Source organism: Lissotriton helveticus, chromosome 8 (assembly GCF_964261635.1).
Source record: "Lissotriton helveticus chromosome 8, aLisHel1.1, whole genome shotgun sequence".
Taxonomy (NCBI): domain Eukaryota; kingdom Metazoa; phylum Chordata; class Amphibia; order Caudata; family Salamandridae; genus Lissotriton; species Lissotriton helveticus.
The window spans coordinates 990,773,440-990,798,616 of record NC_136069.1 but is presented as its reverse complement, the minus strand read 5'-3'; the positions used below and the strand labels follow the sequence as shown (position 1 = coordinate 990,798,616).

The following is a 25,177-nucleotide window of genomic DNA, read 5'->3' as shown; positions in this document are numbered from 1 at the left end:
AACACTCTGGAATCTCTCCCTGCACTGGCTGCCTTAAGGTCAGACCAAAACCGGTCTTCCCATTCTTTCTCTGCCTCATTGATAGTCTGTTTATATTCTTTTCTCGCTACCCTAGTCCTAACCGGGGAGTTGCTTTTGACAGCAGCTATTAACGCAGATTTCTTCCCCCTGCATTTTTTAGTACACCAGCCCGGAGTATTCTTGCTTCTTTTGCTCTCCGCCACAGTAGGATCCCTAGTTGGGACTACGAACAGATTACCCAATTCCTTGACAATCTCACAAAAAAGAGCTGTCACTTCGTTTTTTGTCAGGGAGGGAGATTCCAATCTGGCCTGTGCCGTCCCCAGGAGTGCCCCTATAGCTTGGAGTTTCCCCTCATCTAGTGCATCATTACACCATTTTAGCCTTCTCCCACAATTTGAGGGACGAACTTCCCTAATGGTAGCTGTTTTGGTGGGCAAGGTCAAGCCAGACACCCCTGGCCACAGATGGTGTAAGGCCAGGGATAACGGGTTATGGTCACTGTCTACTGAGGGCAAGACTTCCATGTCGTCCATGAATCTCCAAAGCTTAAGATCGAGTAGGATATAGTCTATCCTAGAGGTGCGGTTCACCCTGTTAAAAGTGTGGGCTCCCTTTATGTCCGAAGTAGTTCTGCCGTTTGCCGCCCTCAACCCAAATTCAAGTGACAGAGAGTTTAACTGTATAGACTGTTGGGACCACCTCCTTATCGGGTCAATTGATAAGGGGGGAATTCCTCTTCTAGAGTCCTCGTCGGCAATGTCCAGAATGTTGTTCGAGGCAAGGGGTTCATAGGTGCAATTAAAGTCCCCCGCAACAAGTACATACATACTAGTGGGACACTGTCCGAGTAAGCCCTCAAGGATTGCGACAGTGGGGGACAAGGTTCCCCCCTTAGTACTCCTGGCATAGATGTTGAAGATGTCTAAAGTTAACCCTCTGTGAGGCCCCCTGACAGTGATTTTTAATATGTCAGGGGAATTCGTTGCACTCTGCACAATTTGGCACCCCAACGATATATCCACCCAAATAAGAAGACCACCTGAAGGGCGACCTTTCACGGAGACTGAGGAAACTGCTGGTATGTGATATGTACTGCAGCCAACTTTGTAGCAAGGCTCCCTGCTCCAGGTCTCTTGGAAGATACAGATAGAGTGGGCCTCCACCAAGGTATTTCAGTCGGGTAAAGCCAGATTCCGGGAAATACCTGCTATGTTCCAGCTGAGAATCCTAAGAACTGGATCCGTCACAGCTGGTTCCACAATGGGCTTGTCCACCAGGGTACCAGCTCGCTGTGGAGACACTTCCAGAATTCCCTCACCTGCATCCCTACCTTTGTCGTTTTGTATGAAGTAAATGTCATGAGGTATCTTCGGTCCAGAACTAGGGGATGTGGGGTCAAGCCCACTACAGGGGTTAGGCAGGGGACCAGAGAGTGCACTGACCTCACCCGACTGACAAGACTCGGGTGTTGATAATAGGCTCAAAGATAGGCCCGTATCGTGGTTATGGGCACCGCGTCAATAGCTACAGCCCCTCCCAAAGCTTCCAAAACCTATGCTTGAAGGGTAATCCCGAAAGGGAACGTAGCTACTGGGAAGAAAGATATTCTGTTCTCTACCTGGGGCTGGCAGGGGACATTCTGTTGTCCTACAGCACTGATATAGAAGTAACTTAGATCAACTGCGCCCATACCTGACCAACCGCCCTCAACCTGCCAGTTGCAGATGAACTGTGCAACCCTGACATCTTTAAAATTCACAACAATACAGTCCCCCTGGCAGTCCTTATACCTATTACCCACCCACCCCACCCTTCTGACATGGACAATCTGACCATCCAACTCACTTGGTAACGGTCTGTTCACCCTTAGCCAGTGCATGGTTTTGTTTTTGAGCTCCTGATTAGATTCAGATTGGTCTCCCTTCATCCGCGGAACTCCAATTAGCACCGCAACATAAGGCCGACAAGCTGGCGGGAGATCAATCGTAGGGAGTGTTGGGGCACCATTAGATTCTAGGAGGGGACGTTGGGGTTTCGCCACGGGATTACGGTTGTTACTACCCTCGGCGACCCGTTTGGGAATGTTATTCTGCCTTGGTGTCCTCTGGTGACTGGTTTTCTTCGATACACTGTGGGAGGGGGCTAGTTGGATGTTGCCCATTCACATTGGGCAACTTGGGTCTAGCCGCCTGTACGCTCGTGAGAGGTCCGGCTAAAACTGCTCCTGGCAACCCTGTCTTACCTGGCAGAGTTACATCAGGAATTACTGGTGCCCGCACTGTAGCTATGTCCTGGCCCATGTCCGAGTTTCTACTCTGCTCATGGACTGCCTGGGAACTCTTAACATGTAATTTAATTAGGGATTTAAGAGAAAAGAAGTTATCCAGAGTAGCCTTCTCGAATCTATCCAGCCTCTCAGCCACAGACTTCACCCTTTCCAGCACTGGGAGAATCAAAGATTTTACCAATTTCTCAATTTGGGCTACAAGTGGGCTCGAGGGTGGAAAGCCTAAAACGGAAATAGGCTCGAGACTACCAATCTGATCCTGTGTTGTGCAGGTATGCTCTGATTGGGTCGGGTTCGTAAGCTGGGCACTTCCTGCAATTAGGTTTGGTGTCAGTATCATTGCTTTCTTTCTCTCCTCCCTCCGAGAATTCCCTATGTCCAAAGTAGCCTTAGATTTAAGCTTTTTGGCCAGATGAATTGGCCCCCCTTTTTTGCAGCTATTGACACTCTTCCTTTTAGCGGGAGGCAGTCTCAAGCCCGCTACTGCCGCTGTCGGCTGATTACCTGGGTGACCCTTAGATAAGTTCAAATTGCCTGGCTGCACTATGGTTTCAAGGGGGGCACAGGTATTTCAAGAGGGGTGCAGAAGGCTGTCCTGATGGGCACTAGCCCATTTAGCCTATCCAAACTTGCCCTAATGGCACCCACGTTCTTTTGGGTTTGGTTCGGCGATACCCCGTCTGCGTGCACTATCACATTAGGAGGGGAAACTGCTAGGGCTAGTGGCCCTAGGGAGGAACGCTTATGGTGAGGAAGGTTAAGTGAAAGACGGCGTTCCGTGATGGCAATTTCCTTTTCTAGCACAGAATATGCTCGGGTGATGAACTGATCCATCATTCCACTTACACAGCCACCCCCCACCCTCCCAAGTTTCCCTGACCTGGTTGTCATTGGCATGGGAATATACCTGTAGGGAAGGGGCCAATACCCCGAAAAGTAAAAGTACAATTTAGGGAGTGAATTATGTACAAATATAACCTAGGGTTAATAACAAGAGGTTGGGGGGTGGCCCTGCCTGGCCTCCTTCGGCCTGTGACGGCCTTGGACGGTCCCGCCCTTGTCCCGGGCTTCTCCCGGGACGCTCCCGCGCAGCGGAAGACCCGGTCCAAGATGTAGAGCTCTTGGCGTCCTGTGGGCGGGGCTGGCAGCAAAGGCGGGACCAGGAGGTATGAGTCTGCTTCTCCTGTCATCCTACGAACTTCCCGAAGCCAGGCAAAACAGTTGGTGGTTCTGCAGCACCTTTGAGGCCTGACCTGTCTTCTTAGCAAATTTGAGGACTGTATCCCTCACCGGGCAGTTGGGACCAAACCTCTGTGCACTGCGTCGACTTGCCGTTGCCAAGATTAGTTGGCTCTGCACCCCAGAAATCTTCGGGCGACAAGAAGCTCCATCCTCCAGCACCTCACTTCCTGAAGAACAGAGTCCTCCATGCATCTCCTGCATTGTTGGCCTCTAACTTTGGTGAGCTGCTTGAGATTCTCTTGTGACTTCTGTGCCTTCAGCCTGTGGGTCCTCCTGTGGGTCTTCCCCTGCTTCAGAGGGCTCCCTGGCTTGCTCAGGCTTGCCTTGATTCCCCTTACATTTGGTGAGTGCCTTGGAACTTGCTGGTCTCAACATTTGCTCCTTTTCGTCTTCCACACCAGTTGCAACTACCAAGGCTTGCTGGTGCTCCTGGTGGACAATGCCTACCTAGACACCAATATCCGATGTGGGACAGCTCGCGTATGGATCTTGGTCTTCTTCAGCATCGCCATATCTGCACAGCTGCAGTGACAATGTCACTTTCGACTCTTCAGAACCTCTTAAATTCAGTGGGCATTGTGTTTCTGTGTCTCCTGGCCCCCTCCGAATGACAGACTATGTCCCGTCTGCTTGCAGGTTCTTCACTTCCAGAATCCACTCTTGGATTCCACCGGACTCCTTCGCCATCTTCTCCAGAGGCATCTTGCAGGTAAGTGTCCATTTTTGCATGGTTACCCCCCACTTTTTGCCTGACATCTGATGCAACCTGACTTGATGATAACGGGGTCCCTGCCAATCAGGTTCACAGGGACTGTGTTTTTCTCAAAAGTGTACCTTTGTACCCACAATTGGCACATCACTGGTCACAGGTAAGCCTCTTGTAAAAGGTACCATGGGTACCAAGGGCACTGTGATGAGGGAAAGTCTCTAAAGGCTGCAGCACCTACTGTGCCATCTTTAGTAGCCCTGCCCCTTAACACCCACACACTGCCACTGAAGGCTGCGAATTTTGGTTGACATGGAACACATCCCTGTGTGCCATTCCTACAACCCATTGCCTGAGGCTTAGGTAAGTCATCCCTCTAGCAGGGTGCACTAGCCCCCAGGTGACGACAAAGTGACATGAACCCTGTGCCCCTACAGAGTCGAAGTCCATTCTTAGACACAGTATGTGTAGCAAAGCCATAAAGAGTATAGGGTTTGGGAGCTGGTCATTACAAACTCCACAGATCCATAATAGCTTTACTAAAAACAGGGAGTGTGGTAGCAAATTACTCAGCACCTTACACCCACACTGATGCCAGTGTGGGAGTTAATGTAAAATGCACTCAGAGGGCATTTTCGAGATGCCCCTTGAAAATCGACCAGCCCTGGTGTGGTTCCTGAACGGCTGCCCGCCATTTGCCCCACCAGACAGGTTTCTGAACCCCTGGGTACAGAGCCTCCACTCTCTGGGACCAGATACAAGGACCATCCTGGGGAGAGGTGTCATGCCTCCTACCCCAAGATGGGCTAGGACCACGAAAAGGGAATCTTCAAAGGCCTGCTGCCTTTGAAAGCTGTCCCTGCCTATTGCGGCCCGCAGCAACTGGCTCACACCAGTTCTGGCCCCCACTTTGGGTGGGAGAATCGGTGGGAAAACCAAGCTTGGAAGCAGGGTGTGCCCACCTTTGCCAACCCCACCCGTCAGGTGCGGAAGGCGGGGTGAAGCCCACATCTCAGTCCCCTCCATCTTGAAGATGGGAGGACTCAACCAATTAGGTAGAGGCTCATGCCCCCTACCAATAGAGGATGGCATAATAGGGGTGTACCCACCCCAAGGAAGGGACCCATTGGTCCCGACCTGCACACCCCTTTATTGCCCCTAAATTTATCATTTAGGGGCCACCCTGAACCTTATCTCCTCAGATTCGAGGAAGAAAGAAGAAGGACCGAAGAGCCGTGCTGACCCAGGAAGAAGAGGCTACCTACTGCTTCGGCCCCAGCCCTATTGGACTATCCCGACTCCGACTTGCCCAAGGATAGAAACCGATATGTAGGGCAAGCAGCAGCCCCCCAGAGCCCGAGGACTTGCCCTGCACTCACCTTACAGACTGTCTCCCGTGAGCACTGGATTTGCTCAAGAAAGGCTATAAGACCAGAATCTAGATTCAGGTGACTCCGCGATTCTGCACCACTCTGCACCCGACACACATGCCCGAGTTTGAGTGGCCCAACACCACGAGGTGATCTCTCCAGCGATCCGGACCTGGGATCTGGTATTCCTCGACCTCCCTCAAGCTTCAAGAAGACGCCTGCAGCCTCAACCTGAAGGGTACCCCCGACTGCAACCTGAACTTGTAAGAAAACCAGATGCCAGAAGACACCCCTGTACCCAACACCCCACAGCCTTGGGTGGTCGAACCAATGGTGTCCAGGCATCCTTCAAGATCCTAACTTACCTCTCCAGTGGTGGTCGCCTTCAGGAGGTCTTCCTGTCTGAGCCTACAGCAACTTCACCGAGCCGAAGGACTCCATTGAAAAACACAGGGTCCCCGACGTCTTTTTGGCACCCTGCACCTGGCTGCCCAAGTGCTGCTTGTGGTGTAGCATCTGTACTGATCGTTGGCCCCTGCAGTGCGGACCTTAACCCCAGGAGCTTTGCTCCCACCCCCGATTGGCCTGCTCATAAGCATTGCCTAACCAAAGGCCCCCTTAGCCCCAATGGCTAACATTGGGCCTCTGCACTCCGCACCCGGGTGCCCTAGTGCCCATCAAGACCTTGGGGATCCTTGATCCTAAGCCTCCAAATCTCCCACTCTTAAGTCGTGTACTTACCTGAGAAACCGCAAACACCTTTTCTCACATAGGAACCAATGTTATGAGATTTTGGGACTAAAATGTTCTAAGTGTTGAACTGATGTTTGTATGGAGAAAAGAGAACTGAACTGTAAAGTATAAAAAAGTCTTACCCTATATTGTAAGATCCTTAAGGGTGGTATCTAGGCATACCACCCCAGTACTCAAAGTAATCTAAAAGTAATTACTGTATAATGCAAACTGCTTTCTGAATCATTACCAACCTGTAACTATTGCAAAATTAAATCATAACTACATTTCATTGTGAAATTCTTCATCCCTGTGCACCCAGCTTCCCTGATGCAGGCAACCGGGTTCCTGGCGTATTCATGGGTAGGATGACTCTCTAACCTTCTGGCTTCCAAAGGGTTTCTTTTGGGTCCTCTGAGAAGGGCCCTTCTTCAAAACTGCAGCAGCAACTTCTCCATTGATTTACATTGGGCATGCAGCTTTTTCCACTCTGCACACAGCCTCCGGGGGCCTTCTGGGAACTTACCTTGGGTGGTTTCTCGTGTCCCCAGCTCCTCTGAGTGTTCTGGCCCAAGTCCTGTTCTCGTTTGCAGTTCGCATTCCCCTTTCTTAATATATGAATATATGGTTTAGTCCAACCACTGGTTTGGAGACCAGTGTAGATTTGTGCTGCTTATCAGATTTTTGCTAAGTATTTTTGCGTATTGTGTTGATACCTCCAGGTAGGAGATATACCAATGTGTTAGTGATAGTGTGTGTAATAATTAAGACCTCTTTTTTTATTTTATAAACACTGTGTGTTTTTTTTCTCATCTAACCTCCACTACTGATTAAAGTTGGTAAAACAAGCTATTTTACACTCCTTCAAGATAAGCCTGCTCTCCACAGCTACCACTTTGACAGCTTTCTATAGTTATCAAAGACCACTAAAATATCCATAACGGTTATCTGGATTAGTGCAAGGTGCATTACTTGAATAAGTGTGCACCATATACTAAGCCAGCCTCCTACACTGCCAACATGGGGAAAAAAAGCACACTGTTCCAACTTGACAAAAACTGTCAAAGCAGGCCGGAAAAAACAGCCTGAGGAACCGCTTTTCCGGATCAGCGTTGCAGTGTGGAAAAGAAGAAATTGAAGTCTGTGCGCCGGAGGGGACTTCTAGAACTCCAATGATGTCACAACAGGGTTATTCAATCTCGTCTGTCTGTTTATGGTTTGAATCTGGCCCTGTGTGAACAAGAATGAACGTCTACATACAACTGTAATTGGCGCTGGGGGGGGGGGGGGTGCCACCTCGTGATTCGCCTAATCGTGTATATAATACGGTTCTGCCCAATTTTGGGCGCAGGTGTGCTGTCAATAAGAGGTAACTTAATGCACATTTATGCTGCAACATGATGTGATGGAGGTGCAGGGTAAGGGTGCGCTTCACATTGTGGTTGGGTTTATCGTGCTCAATTTAGTTTCTTTGAAAGTCAGGTATTCCCGACATTGTACAGGATTAACCTGTGAAGGTTTACGTGGTGTATTGGCCATTTGAGTGGTCTGCTCAGCAACAAGTGCACTACAGAGGTATAGAAGCCATGATTGTAAGTTGGGGCCTGATTGCGATTTCGAAACCATAGCTATTCTGCGTTTTGCTAACCCCAGTGCCAAGTCTAAAACTTTATTGAGATTCGTACGTGAGGCGTTACGCTTTGTAATACCAAGCAGAAAATGTGGACCCCGAGCTATTATCAAAGATCTAGCTGCCTCCATAAATTTCGTAGCCACCTCACTTTAGTATAACTGAAGCCGTGGGCAAGTCTGGACCATGTTGGGAACTTTGCATCCGAGGCTAGGAATCTGGGTCAAACATCAGTGGAAGCAGGGTACATGCGTGCCAGCCTTTGTGGTGTTAAGTATGTGTGGTGGGGATAGTTAAATTGCGTGTATTGCAGCCTGGCATTCGTGGATATGATTCGGGGATTATGCATTGTGTCCATTGTTTATCAGTAAGATTTGTCGTCAGGGTTAACATCCAATACTAGCGCAATGGTGCCAATAAAGGCGTAGAGTTGGGTCTAAGAGAATTGTAAGGTGCAGTAACCGCGTGCTTGCCCCGTCCATGTATTAGTAGAGCTTGTAATGGCTGGGATGTGGTGGGCTCAGACCGAGTGTTACCCCATATCTGGAGGAATTGTTGAGATAGCAGTGCATATAGCAGGAATGTCCCCTATAGTACCCCATAATCATCAGTCAAGTCAACAAAATCTTGTAGTTACGAGACTGTAAACCGGTCTCCCCTGGTGTCCAGCCCCACCGCATTCCAAGACACGATCTCCGGGCGCCTGTGACAGGTAAAAGAGCCTGGAAGAACTTCAAGTGGCAAGTTGGGGGCATACAGTCTGGTTTGGCCCTAAGGTAATCCATATTTTAGTCAGCTGCGTATAGCTGCCACCATTAGTATATTGCCCTGTATTCTCTGCAGTGCAGCGGTAGATACTGATAGCCATTCAATCACTGCTGGCTGCCGCAATGTTACCGCCCCTGGGGCCAATTCGGTGCGGTTACTGTTCACAAGCCAGCTGTCAGGTTAGCAGATCATACAAGTCACTAACCTTCCGGAACAAAACCAGCAGGGGCGATGCTTAGTTTCCCTACTCCCCCCGGTGCCGAGTCATAGAAAGGTGAACCAAGAACCCTCCTGCAAGACCGCCCTCAGGGGAAAGGAGAAGTGGATAAAACAAAGTATTGTGGAACACCATGAGGCGGTCTATCCGATTCCTACGTCTTGCTACTCACCACACTTTGTAGTAGGAAACTCTGTGCATTTGGAAACAAAGAAAAGGGATAAATTAACAGGGAATAACCTATGAGTAAGCATTAACCACAAAGCGTGCATTCCTCATACTTAACTTAACGTATTCTCTACTCCCCTTAGCTTAGGAGGGAAGTGATGCTAGCCAAACAGCAATATCTCTCAATGAACACAGACTTCCTGTAGGCAAGAAGAAGCAACCTTTCCAAAGATATGGTGTGCCACAACTAAAAAGAGAAGCAGCTATAACATTAGATTGGTCATAGATGGCTTTGCATGTCTGCTCCTGTTACTCCACAGAGAGAGAAGCCAGAAAAAACAAGGCTGCCAAATAGTCTATACTGTCCCTCTACGCTCCTCTTTCTATAAATCATAATGGAGACCGTAGGCGTGTAGCAGCGCCATTTTCCGTGCATGCCAACGCTAGGAGACTTGGGTAGTTTGCTGGTCTATACCGCAATCTTGATGCGGTTTAAAAGTCGAACAAAAGTAAATAATAAAGAATGTGGCAGTAGCTCGCACCGCAGCACTCCGTGGGTGCGGGCTAACAATGCCCTGCAAGAGAAACTGATCAAGGTAGTCTCTGTTCGAACAGCAGCTTCCTGTGCATGCGAACGGTTTCCAGCAGAAAATGCGAGGCACGTTCTAGACTGCAGCAGGCCCAGCGGTCGAATGCGAAGCAAGAATAGTCCCATTATAGGCACAACACTCCACCCCTACCACAACAGAGTAGGCATGGATGAATAAATACACAACACGACTTTTGTTTGGAGAAAATATTGCTGCAGGTATATTCCATACAAAAGTATGCAAATATGGTGGGTTATCTTACGGGCGATCTAAGGGCAGGCAGCTGAACCAACCTATGCTTCCCTGCCCGCCTGATGAGCCAAGCACTGTGGAGAACCCAATCAACGCTACCCTTATAGGGGTGATCCCCTTACTGGATCACGTGACACATTGGTCCCTTATTACTCAAGCCCCTTTCAGGGCGGAGCTTAGCAAGGCAAAACCCCCGGTTGTTCAGGTTCACAACCACCCGAGGGACTAAAATGGCGCTGACGTAGTTGTTCCAGGACCCTCCAGACGAGGTTCCTGTGATTTGGCTCTGGCACCCCTATTGAGGCAGGGGAGGCCTAAATACCCTCCCCACCCCACGGCACGCCGGAAAGGATGAGCCTGACACACCAGGTAAGGTGACTCCTCCTGGAGTCCCACTGTAGCAAAGGGGTGGGTGGGGCAGTGCCCAAATGCTACTAAAGGGGCCGCCCTTTTAGGGGGCCACCGGCGGGGGCCCCCGCGGGCAGCCGCAGAAAGACGCTCCGTCCGCCTCGCTGTTGACAAACTTACCGCTTCGTCTGGAAGCCGGTATAGGGAGGGGGAGGTGAGCTAGTGTGAAGAACTTCTGTGAGGCGCGAGCCAGCTCCGATGCAGCCGGGCTCACAACGCTGAATGACCGCTGAGGTCAGAGTTGAGAGAGAGAGAGAGCGTGTTGGGCAGGGATAATTCCAGGACCTTTCTCACAAGAAAAAATCTGACTTGGCTGCAGGCAATTCGGGTACGGTGTCTTGCCGGATTGACAAGCACCGGTTCATTGGAGGGGAGTGGCTTATATACTCTCCTTTCGTAGCGCAGGTGATCTTCATTTGGTGGAATGATGGCTTCTGGGGGTTGTAGTCTGTCCACCCAGAGAAAAGCTATGTTGACTCAACAACTCGCACCCTCATCATTCAAACGTGCTTACATACTTGGGCTGGTGTAGGATATGCATGTTTATATTTTCGGAAAGAAGGGCAGCACTTTCCCCTACTCATGATGGCTATGACACCACCTCATGGGCCATTGCAGCTGTGCTGCAGCATAGTAGTGTACATAATTTGGCGCCCCCAATGTTCCCTCAGATAATGGTAGATACAGTTTAGGAGAACCACTCTAGGTCTAGAGCCCCCTCCAAATCAGAGAAACAAGGAGTGACACCAGGTCCTTGTGTGGTAGTCTATGGGGTAGGGTAAAAAAGAAGTATAAGATTTGGGGGAGTAGAAGCATTTTGGAGATGGCTACCCGCCCCATGGGGGATGAGGGTAAACTCAACCAGAACGGAAGGGCTGCGCAGGCTCTAGTAATTGCTTTGCCTACCTTACGAATGATAAATTTGAACTCCCAAGTATCTAAAGGTATTGAATGTCCATTCCAACGGCTTACGGGGCAGAGTATGTCTCTGGTCCATTGATAGAGGTTTAATTGGAAACACAGCTGATTTTGGGCATTTTACCCGTAGACCCGAGACCAGGGCATGAACGTCCAGCAGCTCCATTAGTTCCTGTAAAACTGTAATCTGGCCATGTAGATAAATTAACGCATCATCTACATAGAGAGAGTCTATATGACCTTGGTTATATGCCCGTGTGCCCCAGTCAAGCACCCGTTGGCGCAGTTTGCATGCTAGTGGCTCCATGGCCAAAGCAAATAGAATGGGCAAAAGGGGGCAGCCCTGTCTTGTTCCACGTTCTCTTGCGAACGACGGAGAGCTGGTACACCCAGTCTTAACCCTGGCCCGCGGCTTTGTATATAATAATATACCCACCTCAGAAAATTAGGGCCCATACCATACCCAGTCAGCACAGCTAATAAGTACTGCCAACCAATGGTGTTGAATGCCTTTTCAATGTCTAAGGCAACTATCCAAGGTGTATCAATTTCTGTGAGGGCCCACTCCAATAATTTAAAAAGACTGTACAGGTTTAGACCAGTATTTCTCCCTGGGATGAAGCCATTTTGGTCCTCATGCACCACTATGTGTACAGCGTCCAGTAGTCTATTGGCTAATATCTTACCTCAAATTTTGTAGTCAGGGTTCAACAGTGACAATGGGCGGTATGAGCCCATTTGGAGTGGGTCTCTACCTGGTTTAGCTAGCACAACCAGTGTCGCCTTGCACAGGGAGGGCGGAAGTTCGCCCCTTTCAAGTGCCTCATCATACATGGTGGGAAGCCAGGGAATGAGTTGCTCAGAATAAGTTGAATAGAATTCAGTTGTCCACCCATCTGCCCCCGGGGTCTTGCCTGTGGCTAGTTTTTTAATGGATTCGGAGATCTCATCTGTGGAGATGGGGTCCTCGAGGAGAGCGTATTCAGTTTGTGTTACCTGCGGGAGTTGGACGTGGGATGGAAACTGCTGAATAAGAAAGGGGTCGCCGGTATCAGGAGCTCTGTATGAAGAGGTATAGTAACAGTGGAAGGAATCCTTAATCGCCTCCTGAGTATTCACCAAGCGGCCTTCGATAGTGTATATCGCCGTGATGGGGGGTTGTGTGGTTTTTAACAACCATGCTAGAATTTTGCCTGCTTTGTCCCCTTAGGTGTGCCGTCGAACAAGATATTGCTTGTAGTCCAACGCACAAACACTGTTCAGTGTCTACCTGTACGCTAGTCGAGCCTCAGCTAGTAAGGAATAATATGTGGGTTTGTGGGAGAGAGTGTCCACAGCATTGCATTTCTGACTCACGTTTTTGAAGTCCCTTCATGAGTGTCATGCGAGATCCATAAGCTGTTTTAAAGGCATGTCCACAAAGAACAGACTTAAATGCATTCCATTCCACTCCCACATTAGAGGCCGAGCCTGCGTTTGTCTGAAAATATGAGGTGATGGTTTGGGATAGGAAGGTGCGAAACACTAGCATTAAGTGCGGCAAGGGGGAGACGTCAGGTCGGGATCCTAGCCCTTTGTGTTTTCCAAGAGAGCTGCAGTTGCAGCGGACTGTGGTCCAAAATCGTGTGGACCAAAAATTCTGCATGTGTCTCCCTGGGCAGGGCATTAGCAGAGCAATATATTGCATCTATTCTCATGTGGAGGTCATGAATCGTGGAATAGTGTGAGTAAATATGTGCTGTAGAATGTTTACTAAGCCAGGCCTTGTTTAATTACATGTTGACAGACCAACCCTTCATGTATTGTGCCAGGTTAATGGATTGCACTCCCAGGAGCGGTGGAAGTGATCGATCTAGAGTAAGATTGTGTACGCAATTGTAGTCCCTGCCCCAATATGTAGGCACTGTGGGGTCGCTGAGTAGGGATGGCGTAATCAATAGCAAAAATGAAGATTGTCCTGAGTTTGGGGCATAAAAGGAGACTAGTGTCAGTAGTGAACCATCAAGGAGTCCTTCCAAAATTATATAATGGCCTTGAGTGTCTGTCCGGGTATGTAGTATCTGCAGAAGGGTGCCCGGTGACACCCATATAAGGGTCCCCTAGCGTATCCAGAGTATATGGTTCCTACTACTATGCCCTTCCAGCATTTATGAAGCGATGTGAGGGTTTGTGAAGGAAGGTGTGTTTCTTGAATTAGTGTAAACAATATCCTATGACTAAGCAAATATTGATAGACCTTGTGGCGTTTAACGCACCCAGCTAATCCTCGCACATTCCAGGTTAGTAAGAGATAATCATTGCACACCATCTAATTATCACCGAGTAAAAGAGTGGAAATGAGCTTGCTCCCAGATAGTTGCCCGAATGTGCAAGTGCCCACACCCAATCCCACTCCCCCTGAACTTAGCAGTAATAACAACAACCATCCTTCATGTTGTGTACGGCATAGGAAGAGAGATAGATCATAATAAACAATAAAAAATAACCAACTCCACACCCCAGGCCGGCTTGCCAACGGGCAATTGGCCATCTGAGACGCATATACCCGCGCTGAGTATACCCTGGGTGAGTTTGATTGATTTTAACTAGGACTGTTTGTACTTGTGAGACTTTTTAATCTCTTTTTTAAAATACTTACTGGGGACTGGGAACGGCGCCGGAGTCTTCCTTTACCGCGCAGCAAGGACTCTCCAGTCCACGGCAATCAGTATTCCGATTGTTTGATGTGGAGAGAGTCCGCCCATTAGCCTTCTCAGGAGCGGTTAGCGCTCTAGTAGCTGGCCTCCCAGCTATAAATTTCCTGTATTCCCGTTCGCACAGCGGACATGCGCAGCGGGCGCGCCTAAGGCAATCCCGCCGCGCCTGGACGCTGCCGCCTGCCAGGGAATGCTGCCCGCTTATATACAGAGATCTCTGCTGCCCAGGCTGATTTACTCCCATGAGAGGTTGGTGGAGCTCGGGCATTTTGCACCGTGTGCAGGAGGGTTAACTAACCTCCAAGAAGGGAATGCCTTCCCGGCAGGGAGGTATCCGGGGTGTGGGTGGGCAAGGGAGGGATGTACATCCATTAGCCTTCTCAGGAGTGGTTAGCGCTCTAGTAGCTGGCCTCCCAGCTATAAATTTTCTGTATTCCCGGCCGTGCAGCGGACGTGCGCAGTGGGCGCGCCTAAGGCAAGCCTGTCTGCGCCCACCCGCACCTGGACGCTGCCGCCTGCCAGGGAATGCTGCCCGCTTGTATACAGAGATCTCTGCTGCCCAGGCGGATTTACTCCCATGAGAGGATGGTGGAGCTCGGGCATTTTGCACCGTGTGCAGGAGGGTTAACTAACCTCCAAGAAGGGAATGCCTTCCCGGCAGGGAGGAGTCCAGGGTGTGGGTGGGAAAGGGAGGAATGTACACCTGTTTACCGCAACCCACTAGCATACTCCCCCCTCAAATCTTTGCGGGAGAAGGGGAACAAGAGGGATATGGGGGGGGTGGGTTTGAAGTGCCCTTTAAAGGGCTCCATCTCAATGTCGTTCTATCCCAAAGCATGAGGCTGAAATCTGGGATCTACTAGATGAGGCCAGGCCTGACATCTGTCTCTTCACCGAAACGTGGTTGAACAATAAAGCGATTCCTGCACTGGCAATAGCATTTCCTGCTGCCCATGCAGTTGTCCGTTTGGACAGATCTGGAAGGAGGGGTGGAGGTTTGGCTATCGCAACCCGGTCCCCCTATCATATTAAAACCATAGATACCGTCTCCTCCCCCAACCTAGAGCTATTGATATTTAGGGTACTACGGGACCAAGCCACAGAGTGGTCGGGTGCCCTAGTGTACCACCCACCTGGAGGAAACAAGAGAGAGTTTTGCCCCACTTTGTTAGAAATGCACGTACACGCTCCAAACTGACAGGTTCCTACTGGTTGGGGACTTTAACCATCACCTGGAAGCTCTCTTCAGCATTGAATCTGCATGTTTGGTGGCAGCAATGGAATCTTTTGATCGTTCCCCCAGAATCACTAGTTCTACACACGTGGCTGGTCATGTGCTGGACACTGTCTTTACCAACATCAGTGAGGTGGTGGTGGAACCCCTGCAGAAAATGGGCTGGACAGCTCACTCGGCACTCAGCTTCTCGTGGGCATGTACGAAACCATCTAACCCCCCCACCCAGTCATAAGGACCTCCGTAGACCCTGGAAAAGGGTGACTCTGGCTGCTTTTAGCCAAGCCTTTAACTCTCCTATTTTTTAGACAGACGATGATGGTGACACTGCCTTAGAATGGTTTGAGGCCACCATAAACAACGCCCTAGACTCTATTGCTCCATTTAAGAGGGTCAAGATTCAGGAGAGGGTGGCGCCCGCTCCTTGGTATTCAGACAGTCTCAGAAGAGAGAAAGCCTATTGTAGGGCCAAGGAGAGAAGATGGAGAAAATCCAAGTTGGAGCAGGATGAATCGAACTGCGCATAGAGCCTACTTATGTAGCTGTAACTCAGCCAGGAGATCTTATTTATTCTCCCCTATCATGGAAGCTAAAAACTCTTCCCAGGAACTTTTTACGATTTTAAAGGAGTTCACTAACCCCAAGTCTAATACCGCTCCCACCGCCTACTCAGACACTATGTGAGAACCTAGGGAGCCATTTTACCAACAAAAACTATGTGATTTATCGTGCCTTTGGCCCTGAAGAGGGCGCTCATGGCGAAGCTCCCCCTCAGGAGGATCGAAGTCCATCAAGTCTAGAACTCTTTCCTAATGTCACGGGGGAAGTAGTCAGTTCCCTACTAACTAAAGTGAAATCTGGCTCCCCATCAGATCTGGTGCCTCCCGCTGTTATGGCAGCGCTATCCCCTGTCCTTGCTGAGATTCTTGCTGAAGTTTGTAACATCTCGCTTGCCACTTCCACTGTTCCTCGTAAATGGAAAAGCGCGTGCATAAAACCCCTGCTCAAAAAGCCTTTGGCTGACCCCACCGATCTTCAGGATTTTAGACCCATCTCTTTCCTCCCTTGTTGCGCGAAAATCATGGAGACATAAGTCAATCGGCATCTCTCCCAGTATCTGGAACAGAATAACATACTGGATACCTCCCAGTCGGGCTTCCATGCCTCTCACAGCACGGAGGCAGCACTGCTGGAGGTTACGGATACTGGATAGGGACATCCCCGTCATGTTCGTTCTGCTGGATCTGTCGGCGGCCTTTGACACCATCTCTCACCAGATCCTTTAGGACCGGTTGCGAGAGATTGGTGTCGGAGGCGGGGCCTTCAATTGGATCCAGAGCTTTCTGGTGGTTAGAACACAATGTGTCCAGCTGGGGTAATTAGTTTCTCAAACCAGCAGTGTGGATAAGGGGGTACCACAGGGCTCGGTTCTGAGCCCCACTTTGTTTAACATATACGTGGCCCCCTAGCCTCAATTATTAGGAATTGTGGGTTTGAAATCATATTCTATGCGGATGACACCCAGATTATAGTCCCCATTGAGAAGACCGCTGCAGTCACTAAACTTCAATTTAGACACTGGATGACCTGCATAGCGAGCTGATGAAGAAGAACTTTCTCAACTCCTCTAAGACGGAGATATTGCCACTTGGTAAAGCGGAGGAGTTGTGGTCCCCTGATTGGTGGCCTCCTGAGCTTGGAGACGCGCCCCCTCTAGAGGATGGGCTAAGAACTTGGGCATAAAAATTGATAACATGTTATCAATGGTAGAGCAGGTAAAATCGGTGACAGGCAACTGTTTTGGAACCATGCGAATGGTCAGAAGGATCTTTCCGTGGATTCCGTTTTCGGCCAGACAGACTCTTAGCCAGTCGCTCTTGGTTAGTCGAATGGAATATGGCAACTCACTGCTGGTCAGGATGAGGGAGGACTTGGCTTCTACACTACAAGTGGTCTAAAGCACGGCAGTCCGCCTTGCCCTCAACAAGCCGGCACAGATCCCCCCCCCCCCCCCCCTCACCCCTCCTCCGCCAATTGTATTGGCAACCTATTAGAAAGAGGCCCATCTTTAAACTGTTATGTCTGGTTTTCAAATCCGTTCATGGGATGGGACCAGCCTACCTGATGAAGAGCTCGAACGGTACCATCCCACCCGAGTGCTGAGATCCAGAAGCCATTACCTGCTCTGTGTATGGAGAATCAGGAAGACGAGGATGGGTGGTCAGGCATTTTTGTACTTAGCCCCCACCCATTGGAATACCTTGCCAGACGAGATCCGTGCTTGTACTAATCTCTGCCATTTTCAAAAGCTTCTTAAGACCTGGCTATTCAAATGATTCCTCTGCCACAGTGTACTCCTCTCCCAGGCGCCGAGAGATCCCCTTGGGGATGATTCGCCGCGCCCTACAAATGAGTAAATAAAATAAATCTGCACTGAAATGCAATTAGCTAAAACAAGAAGTAACAGTAAAGAAAATGAGGAAAAGAATACTCAACAGTGTATTATACAAGGGATAAATTACAAATGAGCAGAGAGAGAAAAGGAAAATGAAAACATAAAGATGCTATATCAGCCACTTATCGTGCATGGGGGGCGTAGCAGTTCTGCACATCATCTGCCGGTTGGCCGCCACTTACAGTTCAAGTTTGCTGTGTCTGTGCTTCAAAGTTGAGGCAGATACCCAAGGAGAGGTACTCCAGGCCCCGCAATAGAGAAGGACATACAGCGTTCCGTTGGGTTCGTCCATTGCTGCTGCGTGAGGTGTCAACCAAGTTCCCCAGCAGTTTGTGGAGTGACTACCTGGGTCTCCCTCAGTCAATGCTGTGTATTGTGAGTTGGTGAGTTGCAGTGTTTCATCCGGTCTCCCTTCCAAGTCAGATGGGGATAGGGAGCCACCAAGATATTCCGCCTCTCTAATGGCCTGCTCCTGCTCTCTGTCCAGTTCGGCCTTTGGTGGGCTTGGCACTCTGCTCCCACCGCGATTTTTGCGTGTGCCTGCCAGTTTCCATGATTGTCGAGAGGCCACTGAGGTGGTAGATGGGGCGTGTGTGAACCCATTCTGGTCTATCTAGGACCAGGCCTCTTCAGGAGTAGAGCTGAAGATGCTACTGTCCTTGTAGCGAATGCGCAGCCTGGCAGGGTATTACAATGAATATTGTATCTCATGGTCCTTGAGATATTTCTTAACATCCAGGTAGCAGGATCTATGGCATTTACCAGCAGCGTATAGTCCTGATAAATGTGCACTGCCGCATTTTCAATTTGCCTAGGCCCTGATTACCTGGAGGATGTGGTCCCTGTCACAATAACTGAACAGTCTCACTACCACAATCCTAGGGGGGTTACCCGGGCGTGGAGGGCCGCCCAGTACTCTGTGCGCCATCTCGACTGAAAATAATTTTGAGATCTTGCCCTGTAAGATATCCGTGAAGAACCAGGACTTCAGGTAGAGCTCCATGCTGTGGCATTCTATTTGTTCTGGAAGACCCACTATGTGCACATTGTTCCTGCGAGACCTGCCTTCCTGATCTCCGCCCGGCTCTTCAGGTATTCCACCTCATGCTGAAGAGATTTGATCTGGCCCGTTGCCCTGGGTACAGTGAGGCGCAAGGATGCTAGCGCCGATTCAGACTCCTCCACTCTTCAGCTTTTAATGATCTTCTCGCAGGAATCCCATTTCCACACAGTGAATCAATCTTGGGGCTTAATGTAGCTTTGATATCAAGTATCGCTGCGGATAGCTGATCAAATCTGTGCGAATTATCTATATGTTGTAATCAAAAAGAGAGAGGAGAACTAGAGAGGCTAGTCCGTTTCCCCAGTTTAAATGTTGGCAATCAATGAGAACTAGCTCTGGTTTAAATTGTTTGTATGTCTGCGGGTGGAGGAAAACCATTAGGTTTTATGAAGGCCTTCATCCACCAACCTAGTTGGTCGCATGCTTCATCATCGGGCCCCACCCGAGGTACAGAGTGTACCTCAGGTGTGCTTCGACGCCAGATTACTGCGGAGCGGGTTTTTTTGGTTCTTGAGGGTGCTGTGAGTGGGCTCTGAGTGAGGTTTAAAATACTGTCCTGGGTGTCCCAAAGACTGTTTTAATGGTGGGCCCCAGGCAGTCAATAAAAACAAAGGCTTTCGGACATGCACAGTAGGCTTATGGCCTCCGACGTCCTGTGCGGTCAACTAGTTTCAGCCTGGCCTTTTCTTCTACTGGCTTTCGTCAGGACCTTAAATGTGTAGGGTGTTACAGGGGTTTGTATGAGTTTGTCAGTGCCCTGTGTGTAAAGCACACGCTATGGTGCTTATATGTGCAAGAGGTGTTTCCTCTCGAGTTGTACACCTGATTTTAGCGAACAACTCAGCATGGAGCTCAGCCGGGGGCCAGGACCATGTGCACTTGCGCGATGTCGCTGGGCCCGCAATGAACCTGTTGCCCGGGCAGAGGCTCTGTGAATCAATCTTGGCAGGGTATACCCAGACATGGGTCCCTTGCTCACTTTGCCACTGGATTCAAGCTAGCCTGGCTGATGAGGGGTGTTACCCCGAAACCGGACCCAGGATGCTTGTTTCCGGTTCGGGGAAGACCTGGCTTGGCAGTTCAGGCTCGACTGTTCCCATGAGGCACATGGCCAAGACTGATTTTCATATAGCTGGGTCTGAACTGTGGTGGCGAAGTGAGCTAAAGAACGATGGATTCAACTCAGATCTGTGACCGGGGTGAGTGTCTGAAAAGTTTCAGCGCTCCGTCCATCATCTCCTAGTGTTTGCTATAGACCTCTCCCACCTATTTTTCACAACTCTTCATTTCAGCATCATACCCACTTTGAAAAGCATGATGAGCAGTGTGAAAGGAGTGCCATAGATGTTCGATGGCATGGTAGTCTAATTCTCTTATGGCTTAATCAAAAAGCTGTCCAAGCTTTAGAGACCACTTTTCCATAGGTCAGGAAAAGGGTAATGCCATGTTCTACTTTCCTGCCTTGCTTGCCTGTCCTAACACATATATATACATATATATATATGACACCACAGGCAATGCCACTTTAATATTGCACTGAACTATAATGGGTCTGTGAACAACAAAGTACCCCATAAGGGAATATCACTCATGTTAGACTGGACTTTGCCCTCCTCATCTAGAATACTTTCCTCTAAGTAATATTTATTTTCGGTAGCTTTGGGCCGTCCGGCCTGTGTCCCAGGAACAATGTGTGCAGAACAGTTAGTGGTCTGATCTTATTTATTTAATCTATTACAGCACTCTACACTTTCCGAACTAATCAATAAACAAGATGTTTGTAAATAGAGGATATTTCGTAACAAGAAATGGGAGACTGGGTTCTCGATTCCACTTACATATGAAATATACTAGCTAGGATAGTCCATTACTGAGTATGCTAAGTCACGGCAGTTGCTCATTGCAGTGTCCAGGTTCCCTAGAGGGATTTGTGAACAATTACAATGAATGCAAAAGCTATATACCCTAATGTCATCTTAACCTTCTCAACACTTTAGTTATTCACCGGGAAAATGATCTTCAAGTTAGCTGGAATAATAGTACATTTGCAGCATCATAGAAATGGTAGGACATTAACACAATGGTTGATGATTTATAAGTTTTCTGAAGCCAAACACTCACCGGTAGAGCTACAACCTTTGCTCCTTGTTGTGCTGCTTCTCTGATTAACTTGCATGCACGGTTGAGGTTGTCAGATTTTACAGGAGACACACAAAGCTGAATTAGTGCTAAACGGAATTCTAAAAAGAGAAAACAAATCCAACTGTAAAAACGAAAGTAAAGAAGTTGAGAACCATTCCAAAAATATATTTTAATTTGAGTTATGCCAGTAACAGACTAAACAAATGAAGGGACTACAAAAGAGTGCATTCTTTGCATTTAGTTGCCAAACCATTTGACACGCTTGCAAGTCAATACTCGATCACACTTCATGAACACCAAGTCTATACACCAAAGGTTTTCATCCTCTTTCATTGCTACATGTGACAATTTCTATTAACTTCTGTTCGGGAATAACATACTGTACATTATAGGTGTATTCGTTTTTTTTTTCTTTTTTTCTTTTTTTATTGTTGACAGGCTGACAAGGAAGAAATACATTAAAGCATTGATACATAAGTTAACATACATAAATTATATCATATAGCATATAATAAAGCGAGTAGGCCATGAGATATGAAAAAAAAGAAAGAAGAAGAAGAAGCAAACAAAAAAGAGCAGTAGCAGTTTCTTTCAACGATCATACAGGTTATATTGTCCTAAAGACACAGAGTATCAGTTCGTGAGATTATTAAGATTTTTCCCTATATTCAAAAGAAAAAAGGACATCACATCATCGATCCACAAAAGATCCCCAATTTTTTTCGTGCTTTCTCAATGTGCGTATTCCCCTAATGTTTGCTAAGGCTAGTTCCATTGAGTGTATCTCGGTTACCAATGCCCACCAGTCCCAAACCTTAGGTGTTTCTGGGCTAGTCCAAGCTCTAGCCAGAGTTAGCTTGGCGCAAGACATAAGTACCGTGGCCAGGGCAGCCTGTGGAAAAGAGACAGGGTAGGTGTCTAACAGAACAGAGGCAGCCGTGAACATAGGCAGCTGGACCTGTTTCATTTTCAAAACATTTTGAATATCGCACCAGAAAGTCTTGAGATTAGGACATGAAAACAGCATGTGTACCAGATCAGCTGCTTCAGCAGAGCATATAGGGCATTTTGTGCGGTCACTGTAGGTATTATTAGGGGACCATTTAGAAATTCTTTCCGGGGTGTAATATAACATGCAGGTTGTTCTGAATTGTTGGAGTCTTAGACTAGATGACCGTACTCGTTTATTAATATTTATCAAGGAGCTCTCTATCTGTTTAGATGTTATATTTGAGCCCAATATTCTGCTCCATTTGCCAGCCAATTTGATACAATCGTTTAGTTTAAAGTCAATTAAAGTTCTATATGCTTCACTTATTGCTGACTTATTTTTTAGAGAATATAAACAGGTCCAAATATCGCATTCAGAAACCTCCAAGATTTGTTTTTTATTAATCAAATAGTCATGTAGCTGTAAATGTTTGTACCTCATGTTTTCAGGTAAATCGTATAGCAGTTTAAGAGTATTAAAGTCTAAGGATCCTTGTGTGCCATATAGGTCCCCTAAAACAGTAATGCCTGACCTAAGCCAACCAAGTGTAATATTGTCATTAAAAATACATGGAAGACCCGGATTACCCCACAGCGGAAGCTTTGAATGAAAAAAGCTAGTTTTACAAAAAGAGAGTATATTGCCCCAAATCTTTGTTATGTCTCTTGCGGTCTTAAATCTAACCCTTTTGTAGTAGTTGGGATCGTTGGTTCTAAACAAAAACATATTTGAGTCAGATTTTAGCATAAAAGAGTGAAAGAACAAGGCCCCTCCTTCGTTTATTAGAGAGCGGAGGCGGATGACAAAAGCGGACCAAAAATATAGTTTGAAATCAGGAAAATTAAGCCCTCCTTCGTTCATGTTATTTTTCATAAGGTTCAATGACCTTCTCGCTTTTTTGTCCCCCAGATAAAACTACTGAGTACTCCATCGAGTTTCTTAAAAAATTGATTGTTTAGCGCTAATGGGATAGATCGGAATAAGTACACATATTTAGGCAATACCTTCATCTTAATTAGATTGATTCTGCCGATTAAATTCAGAGGTAGTCTGTGCCATTTTTTAATAATAAACTGATGGATTTGGTTAATTCATTATAGTTTATATTGTTAATTTCCTGTAATTTGGCCGTTATTTTAACCCCTAGGTAAGTAGCAATGTTGCAGATCTCAGGCACTGTCACAGCTGGAGTGTAATTAGCGATGACTTGTGTTTTTTGTAGATTAAGTTTATAGCCCGACACTTTCCCGAATTTCCCGGCCTCTAAAGCTATTCCCTTTAGTGCCTCGACGATATCTCCTGAGTAATTCGCGATATCGTCGGCGTATGCAGTTATTTTTAGCTCTTGTGAGCCTGATCTAAAAGGTACAATCTGGGTTTGGGAATGAAGGGCAGACAAAAAAGGTTCCAATGAAAGGGCAAATAAAAGAGGTGATCGGGGACAGCCCTGACGGGTTCCACGTTGAATTGGAAAGTCTGAGGATATCAGCCCCCCATAGCTGGTATAAGCCGTTGGGTTATCATACAATGCTTGTATGCCCCGCAGGAATTGTCCCCCAAACCCTATTTTAGACAGTACGCACCAGAGAAAGTCCCACCCCACTCGGTCGAAAGCTTTTTCAGCGTCTAATAAGATCATACCGAGTGGGGTGGATTCAGTCTCTGCTACATCAAATGCCGTAATAGCCATGTTAACATGTATAGTAGTGTCTCTCCCAGTTATAAAACCATGTTGCTGTGGATTAATGATTTGGGGCATGATAGGGGCTAATCTTAGTGCTAAAAGTTTTGCAAAAATGTTTGCATCTGTATTTATTAGAGAAATAGGGCGGTATGACCCTCTTTCTTCCTTCGGCTTACCTTTCTTCAAAAAAAATATATTATTGTTGCCCTGTTCCAAGGTTTAGGTGTTTTTCCATTTAAGCCAACAGATTGGATAACTTTCAGCAGTAATTGTTCTAGTTCTTTTAAGCATGATTTGTATATTTCTAAGGGTATAGTGTCTTCCCCTGCCGCTTTTCCTACAGGTAGTAAAGCTATGGCTTGATGTAATTCAGCCATTGTTATATCGTCAGATAGTGAATCTATCTCTGGAATGTTCTGAGTATCTACTATATAATCTTCAACATAATTCTGTATGTCGTCTAGATTGCGCACCGATTCTGGGGTATATAAAATTCTATAGAAATTGGCGAATTGTTCTAAAATATCTTGTGGTTGATTATAAATTTTGTTACCAGACCCCCTAATGTTTGTAATTGTAGAGTTTGCTCTATCCTCGGCAGCTTTATAAGCCAAAATTTTCCCGATTTTGTCACCCCCCTTGTATTGTGTTATTTTGAATTTGTGTAAGTTGTTTATACTTTTCTGAATAAATTTAGTCTTAATTTCATTTTTAAGTGAGCAGAGTTTAAGACCAATTTCTGTGCTCGTTGGTAAATTTGATCGGAGTGCTGAAGATAATAATTCTTCTTGAGTAGTTATTTTTTAAATCAGTAAATCGTTGGTTTTTTTATGTTCTAAATGTAGTCTGATCACGTAAGCCTGGGTAAAGCCCCTGATACTTGCCTTACAGGCGTCCCATACCATACAGAGTGAGGCTGAATTTGTGTTTATATCTATAAATTCAGCGAGATGTAATTTTAGCTGCGTCGTGTAACTTGTGTCTGATATCAAGTGTCTGGGAAAAGAGAATGGTCTGGGAGAAACCCTAGTGTGTGTTGTTTTGAATATCAACATGATTGCATTATGATCAGAAGAGATTCGGGGGCATAGAACCATGGAACTATCTTTCAGTAGATTGTCGCTTATTAGTGCCATGTCTAACCTTGAGCATAGTTTATGAGGTGTGGAGTAGTAAGTATACCACGGTTTGTTTGGGTATAAATATCGCCAAGCGTCTTTGATATTATGTATGCGACATAGATCAAGAATAGATGTCCTGGTTTTGTGCATCCTTTGATGACTACCAGATCTCGTTATGTCTATTCTGTAGTCCATGATACAATTAAAATCCCCCATGATAATAAGTTCTCCCTCCCAATCCAAGAGTTTAATATTCAATTGGTCAAAGAGAGTGGGCTCATCTGTATTACAGCCGTAAACCACACATAAAACATATTTAGAATTCTCAAATCTGATCTGCGCTATTGCCCACCTGCCATCCTTGCCACAGGAAATTTGTAAAGTTTCGGCCCTAAATCGTCTATCTTTGAGGATGGCGACTCCTCTTGTAGGGTGCCCAAAGGTAGAGCAAACTATAATATCATACCCCAATTGGTTAA

General features: G+C 47.3%; 1 protein-coding gene across 2 annotated transcripts in view; it reads right to left on the bottom strand.

Annotated features, from left to right (window-relative positions):
* LOC144771845 (omega-amidase NIT2) overlaps positions 1 to 25,177 on the bottom strand; it is a 555,629-nt gene that overhangs the window by 498,289 nt on the left and 32,163 nt on the right. For both annotated transcript variants that reach the window (XM_078656110.1, XM_078656111.1), the window contains exon 2: positions 20,882 to 21,000. In XM_078656110.1, the coding sequence (XP_078512236.1) occupies positions 20,882 to 21,000 (119 nt within the window). The remainder of the gene's footprint in view (positions 1 to 20,881; positions 21,001 to 25,177) is intronic.